The 23,425-nt window shown below is 39.8% G+C and overlaps 2 protein-coding genes across 2 annotated transcripts; both read right to left on the bottom strand.

Annotated features, from left to right (window-relative positions):
• Positions 1-6,868: 6,868 nt before the first annotated feature.
• tfe3b (transcription factor binding to IGHM enhancer 3b) lies at positions 6,869-14,171 on the bottom strand. Its single transcript, XM_080545870.1, has 9 exons — positions 14,047-14,171; positions 11,623-11,836; positions 10,981-11,208; positions 10,268-10,363; positions 9,843-9,954; positions 9,689-9,745; positions 9,444-9,519; positions 9,107-9,254; positions 6,869-8,730 (listed from the first exon to the last, which is right to left on the bottom strand). The coding sequence occupies exons 2-9, from the start codon at positions 11,812-11,814 to the stop codon at positions 8,233-8,235; spliced, it is 1,407 nt and encodes a 468-aa protein (XP_080401996.1). The 5' UTR covers positions 11,815-11,836; positions 14,047-14,171; the 3' UTR covers positions 6,869-8,232.
• A 1,232-nt stretch (positions 14,172-15,403) lies between these two features.
• gnl3l (G protein nucleolar 3 like) lies at positions 15,404-23,174 on the bottom strand. Its single transcript, XM_080545869.1, has 15 exons — positions 23,148-23,174; positions 22,998-23,041; positions 21,503-21,610; positions 20,725-20,841; positions 19,588-19,671; positions 19,095-19,230; positions 18,742-18,845; positions 18,442-18,586; positions 17,965-18,052; positions 17,700-17,877; positions 17,455-17,597; positions 16,677-16,813; positions 16,417-16,580; positions 15,911-16,082; positions 15,404-15,499 (listed from the first exon to the last, which is right to left on the bottom strand). The coding sequence occupies exons 1-15, from the start codon at positions 23,158-23,160 to the stop codon at positions 15,432-15,434; spliced, it is 1,701 nt and encodes a 566-aa protein (XP_080401995.1). The 5' UTR covers positions 23,161-23,174; the 3' UTR covers positions 15,404-15,431.
• Between the last annotated feature and the right edge of the window lie 251 nt (positions 23,175-23,425).

Genomic DNA, 23,425 nt, shown 5'->3' with positions numbered 1-23,425 from the left:
ATATATGATAAATATGTCGTATATAGTGATAGTATACAAAAATACAGGGTGTGGGCTATGATACACAACTTTCTGTGAGAGTCAACTTAAACCAGTGGTGTAGTCTACGTGATATGCAGGAGGGGGCACGCACACAGGCAATGACATTTTTACCAAGTCACTGACACTGAAGTCACTGACGCTGTGGGGATGCTAAAATTGTCCCCATATGATAAAATCCACCATCCCCCCTGATTTTCTTTTACAACTTGAGTACTGAATATAAGTAATTCAAAAGATGTATTACTTGCAGTATTCTATTCAACAGGTAGAGGGTAAAATAGTGCCTACTCTTTTAACCCCGGAGAAGCGGCTGAGGGACTGCTGCATCGTGCCATGCTAGGGGCACTGTGTGTTAGGTCCCAAGTCTGTGACTGTTCCACACTATATTGACGAAGAACACTGCACTGCAGCCACTGACTGTCGTACCAGTTCAACCAGAACGACCACACATTCAATGTTGAGGCACATTTGCGTCGATCTCAGCTCTACATTTAATCTTGTTCAAAACTCAAAATTGATATAATTCCTACTTTGTGTATAGACTGTTGGCAAAATGGGAGCAGCTAAAATGTTTGGAGAGGAGGACCAATTCAGATGCCCGATTTGTCTGGATCGATTGAAGGATCCGGTGACCCTTACCTGTGGACACAGCTACTGTATGGACCAGCTAGTGTATGGACACAGCTAGTGTATGGACCCAGCTAGTGTATGGACACAGCTACTGTATGGACACAGCTAGTGTATGGACACAGCTACTGTATGGACACAGCTACTGTATGGACACAGCTAGTGTATGGACACAGCTAGTGTATGGACACAGCTACTGTATGGACACAACTACTGTATGGACACAACTAGTGTATGGACACAGCTAGTGTATGGACACAGCTAGTGTATGGACACAGCCAGTGTATGGACACAGCTAGTGTATGGACACAGCTACTGTATGGACACAGCTAGTGTATGGACACAGCTACTGTATGGACACAGCTAGTGTATGGACAGAGCTACTGTATGGACACAGCTAGTGTATGGACAGAGCTACCGAATGGACACAGCTAGTGTATGGATGCATTCCGCATTTGTATGGCAAGACGCATCAATCAGCTAAGTTTCATTAACATGTTATTTGTCCCAGTGGTATCAGAGATAAATGTATGTGACATACGAACGGACAAGTTCAACTCAGTAAATGCACTCCCACTAAGCCCAGGTTTGAGTCGTTGTTATTCCAGGTTGACGCTGTGCGGAGTAGCTTGGGGGTTACGAGGTTCATGTAGAGAAGTTGTTACATTCATCATGTATAATGTATAATGTACACCTATTGTTGTTCCCTAAGGTTACGGCCACGTTGCAGGCCACTTCCAAATGAACATCTTTATTTACTGATATGCATTGGACTCTCCCTTAATGATTAAGTGAAACTAATTATATAGTATCAGGACAGGATCAGTAACTCCCATTGATCCCATTATAATGCGCAGTATGAGGATCAAATTCATGGAGAGGTCCCAATTCAAATTCTCATCCTGACTTTTGGGCAGATTTTAAACGTGTTTCCAAAATGGAGATTGATAATAGATTAGCAGTCATGCTATTCGATGTAACATCTCTGCATTTACCTGGTCTCACTGCTCATGTAAATGTATTTGAAAAATGTATTTGAAACCGCTGCCTGTTGCTACTGTATGTTTGTATGCTAGATCTGCCCAGCAAGTGTCTATGAGCCAATGTATTTCATCTTCAAATATCTCTGACAATTCAATTGAATGTCAAATTAAACCACATCTTTCTCCCACACTCATTAACCTTTAATTTCTGTTTGTCTCTTTGTCACATTTTTCAATTGATTGTGTGACTCAAGAGGATGACTTGATGTCATGGATTTGAAACTAAAATGTGTTGATATGGATCAAGACAGGTCGTCTAACTCACTCAAAGATGACCTGAGCTCACAACATGCACCAGATGGATTCATGGTGGACCAAACACGTAGGCAAAAATGTTGAACAATCATATTATGGCCCTTTATTCATGGAGAATGTGCATGGGCTTGTGAACAAGAATAATGTATTTCTTCATGTAATAGATAATCTTCTGCTAATGCTGTGAATTTAATTACCAACCTATGTTTTATGTCTTGTTCCCTCCCCTCAAGAAGCCAAGATAATGTATTATAATTGGTGGTTTCTTCTCTCAATCAAAGCGTTAACAGGGGACACCACTTTGTTGGACAGGATGCGCAAAGAGGACAATGAATTATCTTTCACTGATGTCTCTGCAAACAAGAGTTCTTGCCTGATACTACATCATCCAATACCAAATATGACATTAGGTAACACTTCTCAATGTCTGAATATAGAGCCATATTAGACAAAGAGTAATAATAATAATAATACATTAGACTTATATAGCACTTTTCTAGACACTCAAAGATGCTTTACAAACTGAAAAAGAATTCACTGCACTAGTTAAAGGAGTTTATGTCAGAAAAAGGAAAAGTAGCTCATGTATCATCAGTCCCAAAATGTTGCTGTGTTCATTTTTTTTTTTTTAAATAAATAATGTTTTTAAAAATGCACCAATACCACTTCAGTGTGTAACTAAAGAACATCTTTCTTAATCTCTTTTACCATCAGGTTTGTCTAATTCAGGAACTCCTATTGACAAGAAGTTTGAATTTCATCATCAGAATAACCTTATGACCTTGCAAAGGAGTGAGATAAATGGGGCATTATCTATCTGCAAGCCATGCTCTGTGGAAAAAGAGCAGCCACCGTCCCGTCCCACAAAGTCCCCCACATCAAAAGGGCATCACCCACGGAACCAAATTAGCCAGCCATCCACTTCAATCAGCAAGAGTCAACACAGCCACACAACTTCTCGCACACAGATCGAGCAAGTAGATGGAGATGGTGAGAGACAACTTTTAACGTGGTCATGTGTCATATGTCTGTAATCTTGTTCCCAAACACTTCCACTAGGGGACGGGGTAAGTCCCGTGCTACTTAACAGTCCCTCAGATGCTCACTGGGCTTAAAACTAAAACTGCCTCTTGATGTCGATAATACAATTCTAGTGAATTCGTGACGTTAGAATTATAAGGTTCTATCTCCATTTTTGTCAAAATTGAGTTTTTTACATAATCTGAACCATTAGGTGTTTATTAATGCCTCTGTGGTGTTTTTTTTTTTTTTTTATGTTGACATTTTTGAGTTAGTAATTCATAAAATACAACGGTTCCATCTCACAAAACATAATGGAATGTAAAAACTTTGACGCTCAATATCTCTGAACTACCCTAAACGGAGATAGAACCTTATAATTCTAAGCTCACAAAATGGTAAATCACACAAAAGTTTTTACCTAAAACAACATCCTGTTTTGGTTGTTCCTCTGTGGATCTCTTGTCTGGCACCCCTCTCTTTCCAACCTAACAGACCTGTGTGCCTCCATCATCTTGGCGTGCCTGTTCTGCCAGCCGTGGGACTGTTTACTGGCCACAGGGAAAGGCTGCTCTGGCTGTGCCTCGTACCTGTGCTCCTCCCTCTGCTCCACAGTGTGCTGCTGTGAGCCTGTCTCCCTCCTGGATATGACCCACCACTGTTGGTGTGGTAGGTGTCTGGATGCCCACTGCTGCTTGAGTGGGGGAACAGGATGTAACTGTTTCATCTATGATGTCTGTCTACAGGCCACAGAGTGTCTGGATCTGGGCATGGAAATCTCCCAAATGTGCTTTCATTAGTCCAGTGTCTTTTATGATATTATGCACATACGCTAAATGTCAAGGATAATATCTATTCCTCTCAATTGCCTAGAGATTTTTTGGGGGTAATTAAAACTAAGTCTAAGTTTTATCTAGAAGTTGGAACAGGAGTGACTTTCAGATATGATATTGCACCTAGCACAGTATACTGTAAGACTAGAAAGCTCATCACAATCACAGCTCCTCAAGAGCCGAGGTGATAAAAACAGGTTTGTCAAATCTCCAGAGTGATACGATACATTTGAGAGTGTAGGGTGTGGATGAAATTGTGGAGAGGTAATGGAAAGAGCTGACCACAGGCACCGAATCTTATGGGACCAGGAGAAATACAATTAGGGTACCACTGCACTCTAACTACAGTTTATTAAGAGCAGTGAATTGCTCGACAATAAATCTACTGATGCATGAATGTCATCAGTTCAGAGCTAAGTGCCTCTAAGTGGGGGTGAATGAAGTAGGGCCAGAGAGGATATTACTTCAACATTTTAGCTGCAAAAGAAATATCAACAATTTGCATGGTGGTACTATTATTGACATCAATTACTACAATTGATGTGGCATGACGTTTAATAATATATTTCACTGTCAGACTGGGGATGATGTTCAATATGAATATACATTCCGAAGTGCAGCTTGGAAACAATTGCAGTGGTACCATATGACTGCTTTATAACAGAATGAAAGTCATTAAATGAATCATTTGACACAGAATGAAACTCTTACACTTCTGTTCTGAATAAATGTTGAACATTTATGAACTGAAGGCGACCTTGAGTGCCATGAAAGGCGCCTTATAAAATAAATGTATTATTATTATTATGTATTGATATGAACATCAATATATCAATAGGCAGCAGAAACATGCAATGTGGTAAAAACTCTTGACCTATTGCTTTTACCTATGAAATTATTATTTTTCATAGTTCCTACAAGTTTCAACAAGTAAAATGTAAGACCTTTTTAGGCGTCTTTGAATAGGATTTTAGACCTATTCGCAACACCATATGATAGCTTTTTGTCATCCTCGAGGTGATGAAATTAGGGATTTCACTGCCAGACAGACAAAAAAGGAAGCGAATTGGCATTTTTGGGTTCCAGATTGATTCATTTCCGCTTAAATAGATGTGGTCGGACTGATTTCCTTGCAGGATCTCCTTTTTAGACTAACTGAAACTGAAGTAACTGACATTTGGGACCTTTTTATGCCTTATACATTGGATTGCTGGATTTTAGACTTTAAGGCTTTTTAAGACCAGCGCGGGAACCCTGTATCTAAGGGCGAGTCAGCTGGGACTAAGGCAGAAAGACGGTTTATGAAATGGAGTCCACACATTTCACATCTTAGTGCTCTTGAAACTATTCCTACGGTCCCCAGTTGTGTATTTCAATGTATTGTGTATGTAAATGTCATTGTAGGGGAGAGCATATCATTAACGAGAATCAGTTTCTTTCTTGAATTTATTTCATTTAAAATATGCACTTTTAACTTATTTCTGAATTTATAAAAGAAAAAAGGTTTACATTAATAAAATAAAATGGTGTGCGACAATATCTTCCCTTACAGCAAAGAGGTTTGTGTTGTGAAAAGAACTGAAAATCAGAACATTAACATGATATATTTCAAAATCTTTGGAAAATACAAGATCTAATATAAAAACTAAGCTAGATTCAATTAACTTTTAGACCATATATATATATAATAATAATATATATAAATAGAATATTCAGATCAGCGATCATTGAGTTCATATAGATCTCAGAATGTGCTAGAATAGATCTCACAATGTTCATTGTGCTGTAGTAAGAGCATCTTTTACTGTACATAAGGCAAGTTTAGGGGAATATGTGTAGCCATCTTCTGTGGCATGGAGGAAAGGCATGTTTCATATACAGGGTCCTGCGTCGGTAATGGCACAGTAAAGCATTTTTCTTCTTTTGGCTCTATACTCCAAAAGTCAGGGATTAAATCAAACAATTACTATGAGGTAAGTATTATCATCTTTTATTTGTGTACTGTACATATTAGTTTCACCATTTAGAAAGGACAACTCTTTTTATACATTGTCCCCCTGTTTCAGGGCCCCAAAAGTAATAGGACAGGTGTTCCTGGTTCGTGGCATCATTTGTGCAGCATAAGAGAGCTGCCAATGTCTAGGATTGATTCTAGGCTTTGTGTCTGATATTGGTGTCAACAGCAGATTAAGTCAAATAAACTATTATTTGGTTGAACAATCAGAAGAAAAAAAACACATAAGAAACATATCTAAAACCTTAGCCTTGCCCAAATCAACAGTTTTGAACAGTTTTTATTTTTTAAAGCACTGGTGAGCTAATCGCAAACGGGCTGGTAGGCGTGAATGCGTCAGAGACTGCCATCTGCAAACCACTAGTTATCCTCAAAGGATGGTCAGGTTACAGTTTGCTAAAAAGGGGTTAACATTTTGTCTGCTCGAGTACAAGCAAATGTCTCCAAATTCATTGGAAAGGCGCTTCATTATACACTAAGAAAATGACCTGAGTTTTTCAGGACCAAAAAAGTGGAAAGTTCTTTGATCTTCAGATTTAAATCCAATTGAACATGCAGCACATTTAATTTCCTGCAAAAATACCTCAAAACAAACAACTGAAGACGGCCGCAGTACAGGCCTGGCAGAGCATCACCAGAGAAGATAGATACCCAGCGTCTGGTGGGGTCAATGGGTCACAGACTTCAGGCAGTTATTAGTATGCAAAGCAGTGTCGACCAAATACTAAACATGAGTTTAGACATCATATGAATCTGTCCCATTACTTTTGGTGCCCTGAAATAGGAGGACTAAGTACGTATACAAATAATATAGAGCCAAAAGCCCAAAATGTACACAGGGAACAACTGTATATATGTCATTATTTATGGCAATCATGGTAAACAGATGATTGTATGTAATTAGCATTACAAGCATGCATACATGAGGAACACCCAGCAAACGCACAAGGTAAGGCAATAAGGCTTATCAATGTGAATTGGCTTCCGGTCAAGAGATTTGCCTTCATGACTGCATAGCATACCATGTCATTATTAAAAAACCGCACACAGCCATGTAGATTTTTATGACACTTTCATTCTTAGATGACCAACTGTGCAATTATCCTGTTACACATTGGACAAATCCAAAACCATCCCCTAAATCCAAACTCCCTCCCATAGTTGCATAGTTTAAGGTTTTGCTAAGTAGATACAGCATATAACAGCTTCTCCATTGGGAAAAGAAGAGGACACTGGTTGCTTTCAAAAGAGGTCAATGAACTCTGAATTTGTAACAAAATGAGGAGACAAATTCTTAGCAATATCATTGTAAATTCACTCGCGTGCGAAATATACAATCTTGAAAAACGTGCTACCTAGAATGTCGCCCTGCAATCAACATAATAAAGAATAGCACTTGAAGTATAATAACCAGTCGTAGTGGTATAAAATGATAGTAGTATTTATCAGAAACTGTTATGAGTTATCAGGCTGTATTTCCATCAAGTAGGCTAATATAAAAATACAAGACACCCGTATAAAGACAAACATCTACATCTCTCTTGATTATTCTGTTGACCTGATTCGGCCAACTAGCTACAGCAGCTCCCGTTTTACTACTCCTTTTCTATTGTTCATAAACATAAATAGTCATCTGTACACAATGGACAAAAGCTTTGATAAAATGCATTGATTATGCAGAAAAAGATGCAGTAGAAATGTTTGAAGTAAAGTTTTTTTTTTAAAAACGGTAAGATACAGTAAATATTGATTTCATAAACACAACATCAAATTACCTTGAAATATCCCTTTGGTAATTTCTAGTTAGACAACCCCTAGAAGAATAGACATGCAATGTGTTCACTTTCAGCTAACAAACCCTGATTCTATCTAGCCAGTTCAAATAACAAACTGAAGTAGATACAACAGCACCTCTTGTGCTCATGTAATTCACACCAAAATCACAATGAAACAAACAAGAACCTCACAACTTTCGTCCCTAAAGTTAGTGTGCAAAATATATATACTTTAAAATGAGGCCATAAAACTACTTGATTTTCTCTTTAATTTCTGTGCAGGGATATCTTGAAGTAATTGTCAATTATTCCCCAATCCTTATTTTACAATGTTCCATTTATTGCATAATAGAGTCCAGAAGGAACGTTCTGGAAGGGACCACTATTGATTTCAAATGGCAGGAAGAGGACTTTAAAAGCCTTCTATTTTCTACTGATGCATGATTCATACCTTTCTTTTTTAGGGAACAGTCATCTACGCTAATTGTTTCGTAGCAAAGTCCAATGCTATATGCAGTGTTCCAACCTTGGCGGCTTCACTGTTTCAGGGTTAGGCTGCCCTCTCCCTATCCTTCTCACTCTCCAAACCCTCCTGTGTGACCCCTGACCCCGGTCTGACCCTGTCATGAGTAGTCCTCCATGCTGAAGCTGCTCCTACAACTGCTGGTCTTTGAGGCGCCTGGCGAAATGGGAGAAAACAAGTGGTCGGCCCCCTTCTCTGGGGACAGGGCGCACCCCTCGTCCATGAGAATGTCCCCCAAGCCCACGTCTGGGTAGAGCGCGGTGGCGGAGGGGTCGTCCAGCTCGGTGAAGCTCAGACTCCCCAGGTCCAGGAGGCCGCTGATGACCGCACCCACGGGGGAATCGGAGGAGGGTGGGGAGAGAAAGGAGGCAGGGAGAGGCTGTCCCATGGCTCCGGCCCCCAGGCTGAAGAGGGTTTGTTGGGAGCAGGCCTCTCCAGCACTGCCACTGGGTACCAGTGACTGGCCCCCCTGTGGAGAGTGTTGGTGTTGTTGCTGTTGTTGCTGTTGCAGCTGCTGCTGGAAGAGGGAGGGGTCTGAGTTCAGGCCAGAGGACATGGGGCTGGAGAGCCCATGGAGCTGAGACTGCATTTCCAGTTCCTGCAGACGACCACAACAACACCAATAACAACAAACAGGGAGCATTAGTCAGAATCAAAAGTTCTTTCATATTTGCACCTTGGTCCAACGATTACTATTAACCTGTGCTCCAACACAAGTCAATTTCTGTTCTGTTCTGAGTTCTGTACTTCCTCACTGATGCAATACACAGCATTTACTGTTATTTATTGTCCAATATAAACTATCTTAGCAGTAGAAAAGGACAACACAGGCTCACAACAACAACAACAACAACAACAACAACCACCTGTAGTCTATCGGGGTAACACCACTAACTGTGTGTGTGTCTTAAAGGTACAGTCACAACTGATGTGACGCATACATAACAACTATGACAAAAACAAAGAGGACTGACCTGAACGCGTAGCATTAGGCTGTGGTTAGCTTGCTCCATCTGCTTCTGACGCATCTCTACCTCCTTAGCCCTCAGCTGCTCCTTCTGTAGCTTCCTGATGTAGTCGACTGAGGCTTTCAGAATGGTGCCCTTATTCCAGCGCATCTCCCTAAAGCCATGAGAGAAGAGAGAAATAACTGTCAATGAAATACAAATTAAATATAGCTTTTTTCGTACCCAAGAAATCCTGATTTAGGAATTAATTCCCTGAAATTGGAAGTTTCCATTCGGAACTGATTCAGTCATTCGAAGTCAATGTCTTGAAAATAAAAGGAAGAAATGCAAAAAAGAAACTCACGGGTCACTTGACTTGGGTAAAATTGCTCCGAGCTCCTTTATACGGTCGTTGATGTTAAACCTCCGCCTCCTCTCAACTTTTCAGTCAGGAAAAAACATGCAGACAAAGAAAAAGAAAGATATGAAAGTCACTGCCACTTTTAAGAAGAACAAGCGTGAACAATCATGACAGTTGGTTCAGAACTACAGTATATAGAATATAGAATATAGAATATAGAATGCACACGCAGAAAAAGCACGACTCACTTTGGTTATGGGTGTCTTTCTTCTGCCTCTCCTTCATTAGACTTTTGGTATCTGCATCTAAGATACAACATCTAATTTCAGTTATTGTTGGAAAATCAAGCGATGCGATGAACAGGCATGAATACCAGGGAACAGGAACTTGCGTTGGACATACCTGTGTATTCCCTTTTAATGTTAGGTAGATCAGCAGGGCAGGAGTTGCTGACAGTGAGGGTCAGTGCTGCCATTCCAGGACTATGGTATACATCCAGGAGGTTGCCGGGAAGCTTTAAGAAACAGTGGGAAACATTGTATTAATTCAGGGTAACAAATTCCCTTTTTAAACTCTTGCAAGGAAACAAGATCCTGAACTTTGTTGCCATGATTTGTTCTGAGATCGAAATTTGGTATTTATTTTCTGATTTAAATTGCCGCAAAATTGTCAGGATCAATTCCTACTGATTTTGTTTTACAAACTTACTCTCTCCCTTTTTCCACTCATTTACTAAGCCATGTACTATTAACAAACAAAAACAATAGTGTTCAATGAAATACAACTTAAAAATTAGACTTATAACCTCCAGACTGTCCACTACATACCGTGCTAGGTAGCTGAAGACCGCAGTCAATCAAAGTCATGATGTCGTCATTGAAGCTTGATTCAAGACTGATGATGTCATCAATTACGTCATCAATCTGGAAAGACACACCTAACCAATACATTGAAGAACCCAACAACTTAAACATTTAATAAAACCTACAAACATACATTTTTAAGTAGGCCTAAAATTCAAATAACGCTTACATTTCCTCGTGTTAGATTACTTACTTGAAACTTATAGGAAGATACTGGTGACACATAAGTAATTATCTTGTCCTAGTGAAGAATGATTTTAAAAGGAATGTGGGTAAATGAGCTGCTCATATTAAGCTGAGGGTGCGGTATTTAACAGCACACCGTGATGCCAATCCAACAAGAGCAAGATGAAAAGACAAGGCATGCATTCTTATTGTGAGACCTCTCAAAGCATGTCACTAAACCAAAAGTAAAAAAGAAATATATGAACAGTAGGTTAGACATTTATCTTTCTTTAAGAACATTTCTTTTCCCCCTGATTTAACCACTGGCTTGACTTTGCTTAAATATACTTGTGGGAGAGGAGACTACCTCTTGGCCTTAGATGGCTGTTGGTGCCCATAATCAAGTGTAGAATAATTCACTTTCATTACACTACTAACATTGCCTTCCTTCAGATAGCAAGTGTGACTGATGTACCACACTATGACAAGGTATTGTCTGACATTCTCCATACCTCCTCTTTGTTGGATGATCCAATGTTGAGCAGAGCCATTGGGCTGTTGGGAGTACTGTTGGCAGTTAGAGTCATCTTGGGGGCAGAACTGGACTGAGGTAAAGGAGACACCCCTAGGATCTGAGTTGCCACCGGGTTACTGACAGTAGTGGAGAGGTATTGCTTCACCTGCTGTCTCTGAGCCTGCTGCATGTGGTACTTGGTAGGGTTCTCCAGGTGGCTCTGCACCTATCATCAGATTTAAAGATAGGACATTTAAATCCAACAGCCAACAGAGAATATCACACAGCTAAAATACAACACAAAAACTGATAGTTTGGGGAACGAATAATAGTGAATGAATGTAATGACCAACAGAGTAACATATAACCATGCCAAAAGAGGATTGCATGCCAAACACGTTAGTGTTGTAGCTCCTGTGACAAAAAGTCTTTAGATGAGTCTCACTGTTACGAACTCCCAGATCCTATGGCTCTACGTCTAGGGGGTGTAGGGGAAGCCGTAACATACAGGTTGTATGTTGCCACTTGTAGTGTGAGGAAAAAACTAATAAATGGCACAACACGAAATAACTAAAGTGCAATAATTTAATAAGAAAACGGCAGTGAGGTACAAATACACAAGCCATAGTGTAACACTCACCTTCAGCACCTCAACAGGCACCTGTGTGGGAGGTGGGCAGGCAAGTGCTGGGGGTAGAGAAACAGAGATGGCAGGAGTGGCGTCAGACGCCCTCAGCTGAGCCATAGAGGACTGCCGCTGGGCCTCCCGTTTCTCCTGCTCCTGGGCTTGCTCCCGCATCAGCTGCTGCCGTAGTAACACTCGCGAAGACATGGTTCAAAGTCGGGGTGTATGCCTGGATGTAAAAAAAGGAGCAGGGAGAGTAGTGAGATGTTATTAATATTCATATAGCCTAGGCTGAGTGGTCCTCACAACTGTAAATATGTGGGGCTCCAAGGGTCCCCAATTGTGGTTGCCAAGGAGATTGACTTGAAGATTTGATTCCCGATTGCAAAACACAATCATGTGGACCTTAAGTCCTGTACTTCCATACTACTTTGAAAGAATCTTCCGATCGCAATTTAGAACACTTCAATCCGCTGTATATAGCCTCTTTCACACATAGTTTCCTGTAATTTCAATGGAATCCCAAGCTGTGCCGACCGGGCGGTTCACACATGAACCAAATGCCGGTAGATTCCTGTGTTGCTCCCTTTCACACATGTCGGCAATTCACTGGTTGCGCGATCTACTTCCATGCATGGAACACATGGAAACAAAATGACCACAGACTTTATCAGTTCAATGTACAGCAACAGCCTATGTCCTGTTTTATAAAACCAATCAGAATAATCCTTCCAAACAGGCATTTTTCCAAGCAAAATGAAAACAGCAAAAGTCATTCCCATTTATAAAAGCGGAGATAGAAATTAGAATAGATGTCTTCTCTCTCTCTGCTTTCCCAGTTCTCAAATAAAATTGAAAAACAATTAGGTCCAACACGCTGGCAGTGATGGAACTGGTTGAAGAGATTTCTACTGCAATGGGACAACCAAGAATATACTTTGGGGGTGTTTATAGACGTATAAAACAAACAGCTAGCTACAAACTAATGTGGTCAAAACCATAGTACCATAATACATACTGTGTATACCTATGGTCAAAACGGTCAACCTCCTAGGTCAGTGAGTCTATCATGACTTTTAGAGTGCTCTCCTCTCAGCCCTGTCAATGTTAACTAGCAGAATATACTATTATAATAATTGTAATATAATATATAATATAATATAATAAAAATAATAATAATTATAATTATAATAATATATATATAATAATAATAATAATAATAACAAAATAATTATTAGCCTGCAAATATCTTTATGTTTATTCAAAAGCACTAGCTACACTTCCACCCATCTGTGAATGGGAATATGTCCATGTTCATATTGTCTGTTAGTCACAGATGAGAGATAGATGACCTATCTAGTTACAAACGTTAGTTAGTTATCTAGCTAGTTCAGTTTGCGTACCTAACAATAACATGGCATGTAGTTAGTTAACATTGCTAGACAATGTCATGTAATGAGCAAACTAAAACACTGTTTGTTTAGCCAGCTACCTCCTGTCACAATTAACACGACATACAACGACGAATAACAGTCACATTGCGGTTCTCCAACTAATCCGTGACGTTAGAATTATAAGGTTCTATCTCCATTTTTGTCAAAAATTGAGTTTTTTTACATAATCTGATCCATTAGGTGTTTATTAATGCCTGTGTAGTGTTATTTTTAAAAATGTTGACATTTTTGAGTTAGTAATTCATAAAATACAAAGGTTCCATCTCACAAAACATAATGGAATGTAAAAACTTTGACGCTCAATATCTCTGAACTGCCCTAAACGGAGATAGAACCTTATCATTCTAAACGGAGATAGAACCTTATCATTCTAAACGGAGATAGAACCTTCTCATTCTAAACGGAGATAGAACCTTATCATTCTAAACGGAGATAGAACCTTATCATTCTAAACGGAGATAGAACCTTATCATTCTAAACGGAGATAGAACCTTATCATTCTAAACGGAGATAGAACCTTATCATTCTAAACGGAGATAGAACCTTATCATTCTAAACGGAGATAGAACCTTCTCATTCTAAACGGAGATAGAACCTTATCATTCTAAACGGAGATAGAACCTTCTCATTCTAAACGGAGATAGAACCTTATCATTCTAAACGGAGATAGAACCTTATCATTCTAAACGGAGATAGAACCTTATCATTCTAAACGGAGATAGAACCTTCTCATTCTAAACGGAGATAGAACCTTATCATTCTAAACGGAGATAGAACCTTATCATTCTAAACTCACGTAATGACAGCTGGCTAAAAGAAAAGAGAAGGGCTTCGTTTCCTAGTCCTGCGACTAGCTAATGCTAACTGATGCTAACTGATGCTAGTCTGGGAAGGGGATACGTGTCGGCATCAAGGTCCAGTCGCAAGACAACTGTCACTCAGTTTAAATGTTATATATCTATATCTATCTCATACATCCACATACCTTTGGTTCAAATCATTCGTCTGCCACGGAATCAAGGTTTCACCGAGGTTTGCGAGCTTGCTGGCTGGCCATACCGAAACAGGAAGTTTTCTTTTGACAGACTCACTGAGTTGAGATGGTTATAAATATAACTAACTAACTAACTTAGCTATTTTTACCAGCTACTCCTAGCTAACTATTTACCTGACAACTGTAATAACATGTGTTTATGTTAGGTTAAAGAAGTACTTCACATTTAGACAGCTCTGCTAACTGTAGTTTTTATTTATTTATTTATTATTTCTACTAGTTTGGTTGATTGGAGTCACCGGACGTGTTTAACAGTGGCATACCGGACCTGTTTAACAGTGGCACACATGTTGTAACTTGTGATATGAAGGATATAGATGAGAAGCGCATCCGGGTATTTTAAAAATGTATTTATTTTATAAATGCTTTTTAGGTGAAAACAGTCCCTTTAGTTTGACTGGCGTTCAATTGAAATTCAGAGGTCTTTGAAAATGTAATAGCATAAAATAATAATACAGTTGTTCTGCCAATATATGCTGCCTAAAAAAAGAATAAAAAATATATCGATAGCAGTTTTCCAGTTGTGTACACCCATAAAGAAAGGTATAACTCTCAACGTATTATGGCATCTTTATTTATGTTTTTTGAAAGATGTATTTAGGATTTCAGGGGTAGCGTATTTCAATTTGGCAAAACCCTGTAGCAAATAATGCTCCCACACAGTGGCTAAGTTAGTGGGAGTCCCACTACATAATCATTTTTATTTTACACTACTACTCACTCCACGTGACGTATAGCCTACTGTAAGAATATGGGGAGCATATTTTGATACTCTATTATGACATCTTTATTTAAGATTTCAGGGGTAGTAATACACCAATATCCAGACACTAGTTTCTCCTCAACGCACGTTTTGCACTCGAGTTCAAGTACATCCGAGGGGTCGTTCTGATGACAAGGAGGGGAGTTCACTGTCAACTGGTTTCTTGATCATCCGTTTTAGAAAATGATTGTGTTTCAGAGGATACACATTGAGCAGTTGAGATTTACATGTATGTGAGTCTCAAGATTGAGACGCTGTTGAACCCCTGCAGGGTTCCGATGCAGTAAGATAGTTCAACTAAGCTCATGAGGCATTTATTATCTTCTCCAAGAGCCAATGGCTATATCATTCATTTCCAGAAATAGATGTACATTTAAAAACTTTTTGATTGACCCTTTAACTTTATGTAATGAAAAACTAACAAAACGAATCACAAACATGGCAATAACGACAACTATTAAGATGAAAAAGCTGTAAATAAATGAATAAACATATTATTTTGATAGACACACAAAAATAAACAGCTGTAGTTTATCTTTTATTTACATCCTTATCAGCTGTCTGAAAATGCGAAGTTCATTGCAGATGTCAGCGTGTCAGAGAGTTTTGTAGCGATTTTGTCTGAAAAGAAAATAGGGAAGAAGATCAATCAGAGAAACCTAGACAACAAAAACATTTACACTTTAATGACAAAATCTTGTATGTTGATTAGTGTTGCACAATGAATTGAGTTAGATTGAAAAACGACATCTCACAATTAGGTTAAAATCTACATACCATAACAAAAGAGTGAAATATGAATGTAATTGAGAGTTTCATGTTCTGTTATGTAATAGGATATTATTTTACTTTGCCTGATGTTTTTTTGGTTGCCGTGGTATCGTTTAAGAATTAAAATCGTGATACTCACACGGATGGTATCGATAAGTCAACATTTTGGTATCGTGACTGACAACACTAACGTGGATACAAAGTAGCCTAATCCGCAAATTAGAACAAACAAAGGTTTTGTGAACATGAAATAGGTCATACCAGCTCTTTTCTGTTGCTTCTTCCTCTTCTTGCCGGCAGCATGAAGTGCCTGGCCCTGCTGAAGAGGGTCTACGTGCAGAATATCCTTTAAACCCGGTTCCCTGGAGGCAGCAGCTGCAGCACGACCCGTCTTTGCCTTCTGAGTTTTTATCTCCACAGTCATCGGTCCAAACTATTGTGAGCCGGGAATAGAGGGACAGGAATGTAGGAGGACAATTTTGAAGCGATCCATAACACAACAAAAATAGCCATCTAAACTCCTCCACACCAACAGAAGAATATATATATACTGTATATATTTTTGGGCCGCTACCCACACGTTTAGCTGTGTTGCTCATTCCACAAATGCATGATCCTTAGAAGTTGTATCTCGTTGTAAAGGTGACTAATCAGGCTTTCCAACGATATAAAATACAATACCAATTGGTATTATTAAAGGGGAGGAATAATCAACCAAAATAACGTTTCCGAACTTTTTTTAGTTGAAAGTAAATGCACTGCAGTACCTCAGTGTCCTGATCTCCATCCATGGATTCGATTTTATTCTTTAACGCAACGTCCTCTAAGGTTCCACTTTCCATTTCCAAGCCACAAGAGGGGTCTTCCTGACCTTCAGTCATCCCAGAGGTTGCCATGCAGAAACCCATTTGGACATCAGTGCCCAAGGACTCTGCAAGAGAGGGAACATTTAGTTTTATTTTTTGTTCCCTTATTGATCACATATTGGTTGGCATTACTAAAATAAATGGATGGATGTGCATTGTACCAGTTAGCACTGCCTGGTTTCCCTTCTCCAGTTCCTCCCAGTCGAAAGCTTTTCCCATCTCAGCGACGATCTCAGCGCTGACATGAGTGGGAAGAGTGTGCGTCTCCGGAGGGTGTGTGAAGTAGCTGATCCGACCACTGCATGACAAGAGAGTTAATAATGCGTGACGTTAGAATTATAAGGTTCTATCTCCATTTTTGTCAAAATTGAGTTTTTTTTACATAATCTGCCTGTGTGGTGTTATTTTTAAAATGGTGACATTTTTGAGTTAGTAATTCATAAAATACAAAGGTTCCATCTCACAAAACATAATGGAATGTAAAAACGTTGACGCTCAATATCTCTGAACTGCCCTAAACGGAGATAGAACCTTATCATTCTAAGCTCACGAATGGGAGGCATAATGAGATTTGATTAGGTAGTGCTTCCCGGTAGGCTTGGAGCAGTAGCATACAGGTTACCCTGGTGTAATTCTCAGCATACGGTCCCTAGAGTTATTATGCCATTACACCGCCAAGCAGGGTGCCAAGCGCGGGAGCTGACGTTCATTAAATGAATACAACGGTATGTGCGTTGCGCGTGATCAGTGACACTGGAGGGTTTTTAGACTGCTACGTTAGCCAGAGAGAGAAAAAAAAACGTTCTGAAGCTAGCAGACATTACCACTTTTTAACAAAGGTATTACCAGTGTAGCAGGTATTTTGGCAGGCAAGAATAGATCATTCTGATTTACGGCCCAAGCCTCGTATCCCAGAACCCTAAATGTTTTTGCACCCACCCTGTCCAGTCCATTAGGACACTCTTGGCTGCTTTGTCATTATCGGGTAGTCCACCCTTCCTCAGCTTGCCTTGTCGCCGGGCCAGCATAGCCAGGAACTCCAGAGCAGTATGAAAGTCTGGAACGCCATAGTGTTCCATGATCTATGAGGACCAAAATGGAGGAACGAATGAATGACAACATTGAGATAAAATAATACAATGCATAGATGAATAAGACATCAAGAAAAAAAATACTTTCTATACCTGTGCCTTATTACAGCGTCTTAAGATGGCCTCAACAGGAGGAAGAGGGTCTACGAGCTGTTCGATCTTCACACAATTCCGCAGGATCATGGCTGCGTCTGTTGACGAGGTAGCCATGACAATACCCGGACAATCTAAAAGCTTGATGTGTTTGTCCAAGTGTATTTCCTGAAGGCACCTGAAAGTCATCGTACGGGTCAAGCAGAGTCAAGCAGGGGAAACAACATTTAGGCTGAGACGTAAACACATGCAAAGGTCTACTTACTTAGTGACACCAGGTGTAGCTCCAACGTTACATGCACGCGCCCTCTTCAAACTGTTTATCAGACTGCTCTTTCCCACATTAGGAAAGCCTAAAAAGGAGAGAAAGCCATAATATAAATGGACTGCACTTATATAGCTATGCCTTTATCCAAAGCGCTTCACAACGGCCTCTCATTCACCCATTCACACACACATTCACACACCAATGGCGGCAAGCTACCATGCAAGGCGCCGGCCGGCCCGCTCACTGGGAGCAATTTGGGGTTCAGTGTCTTGCCCAAGGACACTTCGACATGTGGCCAGCCGGGGCTCGATCTGCCAACCTTGCGATCATTAGACGGCAGCTCTACCTTCTGCGCCACAGCCGCCCCTAATATGATCTAAGCTTACAACATCATCATATTTTCCTTGGTTGAAAGTTAATGCTAGGGATAAGGTGCCCAATGGTGGTGTACCCACTCAATGGTGGTGTACTTACCCACTACACCAACGGTGATGGCTGTCTTGATGTCTAGGTTACGGCAGTAGTTTCCAAGCAGTTTCATCAGACACTCTGCGCCCACACAGCCGCTGCTACCCAGGAGCTCAGCAGAGGCTTGGGTGACTGGTACATTACTGCGCTTCTGCAAACGAAAAAATAGCAAGCATGCTTTTAAAAGTGTGACAAATCTTACAGGGATGATTTAAGACAGCAAGACCAAAGATAATGTACGGAACTTGGAATGGATGAATGATAATTATGGAACAACATTCTTAAATCAGTATCATCTCTCCTCACCAAATTCTTGTTCTGCTGCTGAGTCGAAGCTTTAAATGCCACAGTGGGAAACTCATTTCGAAGATACTTGATCCATTTCTCCACAATGTCCTTAGACACCAGGTCTGGGAATAACAGAGTGGAAGGAACAAAAAATTATCCTATCAATGAAAGACAAGTTGGAGTAAACGTAAAGGTAAATTACTTAGGAAATGTCACTTTTTCAAAGGAATTCTGATGCCCATTACAGACGTGTGCATATTCATATAATATGCCATTACGCAGATTCTGTTATCCAAAGCAACTTACAGCACAGTGAGTGCATAGCCGAAGCCTAACAGGACCATTTTATTTGACAGATTTCTCTGACTTACCAATTTTATTAAGCACAAGAACTATTTTCTTGTCAGTGCCGCTCTGGATGACAGCCTGTTCCACCTGGGGACACCTGCAGCCGAGCGGGTCACGGGCGTCCAGAACCTCCAAGATCACATCAGAGGCCTCCACCACCTTTACTCAGAACAGGGGATATGGCATACGTCTTATTATCACTGCATACTGTAGGCCAGCATTAACTGTTGAAGAACTGTTGTTTCCACTCTGGCATAGGGAGAAGTCCATATAAGGCCATATGGGTATGTGCTTACACTTTCTGATTACTTCGATTTCCTACAGTTTGGAAAAAATGAATGGGAGCTCACTGGGAGCTGGTAGGCCCGCCCATCTTTATCCACTACGTCTTTTCTACTGAACTCCAAGAATCTTTAGGTAACATTGTCAATCAAACACAATACTGGACAGTCTGTTAGTTTATAATTCAAATAGATTTATCACACATCACATTTTATACGGGTACCGGTAACTTGCCTTTTTAAATTCCCTGTAGTATGCTTTTCGCGAGTTCTCGTTTTCAAAATTGACATTCTTCTCTAAACTCTGCATGTCAGCTTCCTGCAAATAAAGAAGAAAAAATCATAATTAATAATAACCAGAAAATGGCATGTATGAGTCAAGCCCAGAGAAGAGATCACATTTCTCATTTTTACCCCTACACCTCGTTTTGGAGTGCCACTCGCTTTTCAGCTTACTACAATAACAGACTTAACAGGGTTCTCGCAGGGTCTGTAAAAGCTGCATACTTGAATCGGTAGGTCTTAAATGTGAGTTGATAGGTCTTAAAAATATAATGGATTAGGAAAATAGCGATAACTTCTCTGTATTGTGTTTAAATGTGTTTGGGGAAAATGTCCGGTCTGCAACGGAAGCAGTATCGTAATTAGCCTATCAGTCAAACACACCTGTGACCAGTACGTAAGTAGGAGCCTAATGGCCCATAGGAGAGGGAGCCTATCCCCTGTTTCCGTAGCGTGAGGCGGCTTGATGTACAAGTACACCCCCCCTGGACATGTCGTTTGTATGTCGCAGAGTCTTACCCCCAATCCAACCCGTAATGCTGAGTGCCAAGCAGAGAGGCATCGGGTCCCATTTGTTTATAGTCTTTGGTATGACTCGGCCGGGGATCAAACTCACAACCTCCCAATCTCAGGGCGAACACTCTAACTGCAAGGGCTCTGAGCTGCTACCTGTGACCAGTGCTAAGCCACAATGACAGCAATTGAATGTTCAAACATGTCTGTTGCAAAATGAGTGTATATGTTACGGTGTGGGAATACGGTACATGTGGGAAAACTAGGGTTAGGGTTAGGTGCTAGGGTGCTACGGTTAGGGTTAGGATTAGAGTTAGGGTTAGACATGCCAGCATGTACCAAGTCGACGTAGCACCTAACCCTAACCCTAGTTTTCCCACATGTATCGTCTTCCCACATGTACCGTAACATATATACAGTAAAACAGGTTTCAGGTTTACAACAATGTAGCACAATCTAGAATGGATGGAACTGTGATGGACTTGCTGTGGGTGCAGAGCAGAAGCCTATAACAGCCAAAACACTGACTCTCCAGAGGTTAGGTATCCATCACAGAAAACAGGTTTCAATAGATTACCCTCTGCTCAAAATCTTGTTGTCTCTGCTGAATATCTTTGGTGAACGTATCCAGACTCCTCCTCTTCATCAGGTCTCTTTCTCTGGACAACTTCTGCTTTGCTTGGAGCTCCTCAAGCTGAAAAGGAAAAGAGCATACATACAATTACACATTAAACAAAGTGCATTGAAACACACTCAGCAGTTGAGTAGACTTTTCCCAATCTGTATTGAGCTTAAGCCTGAACATGCCCTAGAGAAAATTGCATTTACTAGGTCATGCAACCATCTATTATCTAAAGAGCTTTTTTGGACTTCTAAAATCCTCAACCCCATATCTGTTAGTTTCAAAATGTGTAAACCGCCTCAGCAAATTATATTTTAAAAAATCGCAATGTTGTGTTTTTTCCTCTGCACGCATGCAATACTTTAACACATCATATGTTGAAGCAGCTCGTAAAAGACTAACTATCAACACTCGTGCACAACATTATTCAATATGTTTGACTAACATTATTCAATGTTTTCATTTTTCAATGTTTGACTAAATGTACTTGTAAAGGTATGCCAACAATTAAATATCAACCCATACGTAGTAGAGGATGCTATCAGTCAAAGGTTTCATTCATCATGGCAGAATATTCGCTTGAGAGAGAAAGAGAGGACTTGATTGATGTGATCTCCCGTGGTCCAAATTCATAGATTTAGGTTGCATGGCCTAGACTATTATGCAATTTACTCTTGGGCATGTTCAGGGCTATCTTGTATGCTAGTCTTGAGTTAATGTCATCATGGCTCACCCTTTTCCTTCTCATGTCTTCTGGTTTTCTCTGCTTGAGATGTCCCGTAGAAGACACGTCCGGAGTCTTCTTTCCTGTCTGATCGTCAGTTTTCTGCACATCTTGAGTCTTAAAATAAAAATAGGACACTCAGTATAGCAAACTAGCAAGATGAAAACACTAAGAGTTCAGTGAAATAGTTGAGTCAGAGTCGCTTTTGTATATCTGACTACATTTCATTGGGATCCCTGTAGCTACCAATGTCAGATATAGCCTACATATACAACATATATATCATGTTTTCTCAAGTCATTAGTCAACAGGAGGTTCATTCTGTGCAGGTAGTAATTTTCAATGCGTCAGAAGTCATGATAATGTTTTTTATTTTATTTTATTGGCTCGCTGGTAAAAAATAATAATAAAATAAATGAATCTGAGTGGCTGGTTTTCTCATCCAGCAGACACCTTGGCTGGTAGACCAAAAAGTTAATTTGCACTGGCAGGACCAGGCTGGGCTTCATGACGCACTTGTCATGATCTCCATGGAAAAGTTACTTATGAAAGACATTCCCAACTTCAACACAAGGGTCATTGAGATATGTGCCTCTTTGAAAGAGCACTTCTTAAAAAAAGAGCACTAAAATGTATCATGTTATAGGCTAATAGACCTATAGATTTTCATATCGTTTCATATCGTCATGATGTGAAAAAATATATCATGATGACATGTTGGGGCATATCAACCAGCCCTAAAAAAAGACAGTCAGTACGCAGAACATCGTTATAACAGAGCTAACTTTAGCTTCTAGCAGGGTATATATAGGAATCTTGAGGTTCATTTCAATACCTTTCTAAGACTTTTTAAAGACCTTTAAAAATATTCAATATTTTTCCAGACGTCACCGCCACTTCGAGCTGTAACCGTTGACATCAGTGACACCTTTAACTTAACAGTTTTAGTTTGCAATAGACGAGACCACTATCATACAACAACATTTCCAGTTCATCTTTGTTTTTTAATAAAAACTAATAAATTCACGAACTTTCACTAAACGTTTTTAGGACTCAAACTCTTTGGACAGAGTCTAATTCAGAAAAATACCAACAAAATTCAAGACCTCATAAAATCGTGATAAGACTTTTTAATACTTATTAAGGGTCTTGATTTCCCCAAAATTGATTTATCAACTTTTAATACTTTTCAAGACACCGCGGATACCCTGTTAGACTTAAGACTTTAGCGACCTAAGAATTTCGAAAGTCGTCAGATCTAACTTTAGCTTCAGATAGGGATTTGGTCAAAGTAAAAGCGAACTCCCTTAGTTCCCTTACAAATGACAACTACCCGAAACACATCGTGTGAGTTAACGTAGGACAGTGAAAGTAGGATTTTATTATTACATGTCTTTAATAATACTTTTTATTTGGATACATGAGTAATGACAACGTCTCCAGGTCCACCATGCAGTGAAGCATGATGCTATCCTAGTAGCTAGTTTTCTAATCAACAACATACCTGTTTGTTTTTCGCTCGGAAAAGTCGCTTTGTCCGTTTTTGTTCTGAAAAACAACCAAACGGGATAGGTATTTACACACGACAAGCATAGTGTTTATTTGATCGTCATCAAATACAGTAAAATAATATCAACATGTGAAAGGTACATACTGGTCTTAGACATGGTTCCACATGTGGGATATTAGAGCGGATGTGACGTTTTGACGTTGTCATTAACAACATCCGGTTGCTCTTCAAAATAAAAGCACGCGTATAAAAAAAGGTACTCATATCATCCTACAGTACATTTCATAATACGTGTTTAGGGAGTTTCATACGAAACACAAACACCTATAGTGAACATTTCTTTTTTTTTTACAAGCACCAGGGGAGCCCCCCTTCCTAAATGTCGTTGTATGGTACCTGTACTGTATTAATGACAATAAAGA

This window comes from Nansenia antarctica, assembly GCF_963989245.1.
Source record: "Nansenia antarctica genome assembly, chromosome: 15".
Taxonomy (NCBI): Eukaryota; Metazoa; Chordata; class Actinopteri; order Argentiniformes; family Microstomatidae; genus Nansenia; species Nansenia antarctica.
This window is presented reverse-complemented; position numbering and strand designations above follow the sequence as displayed.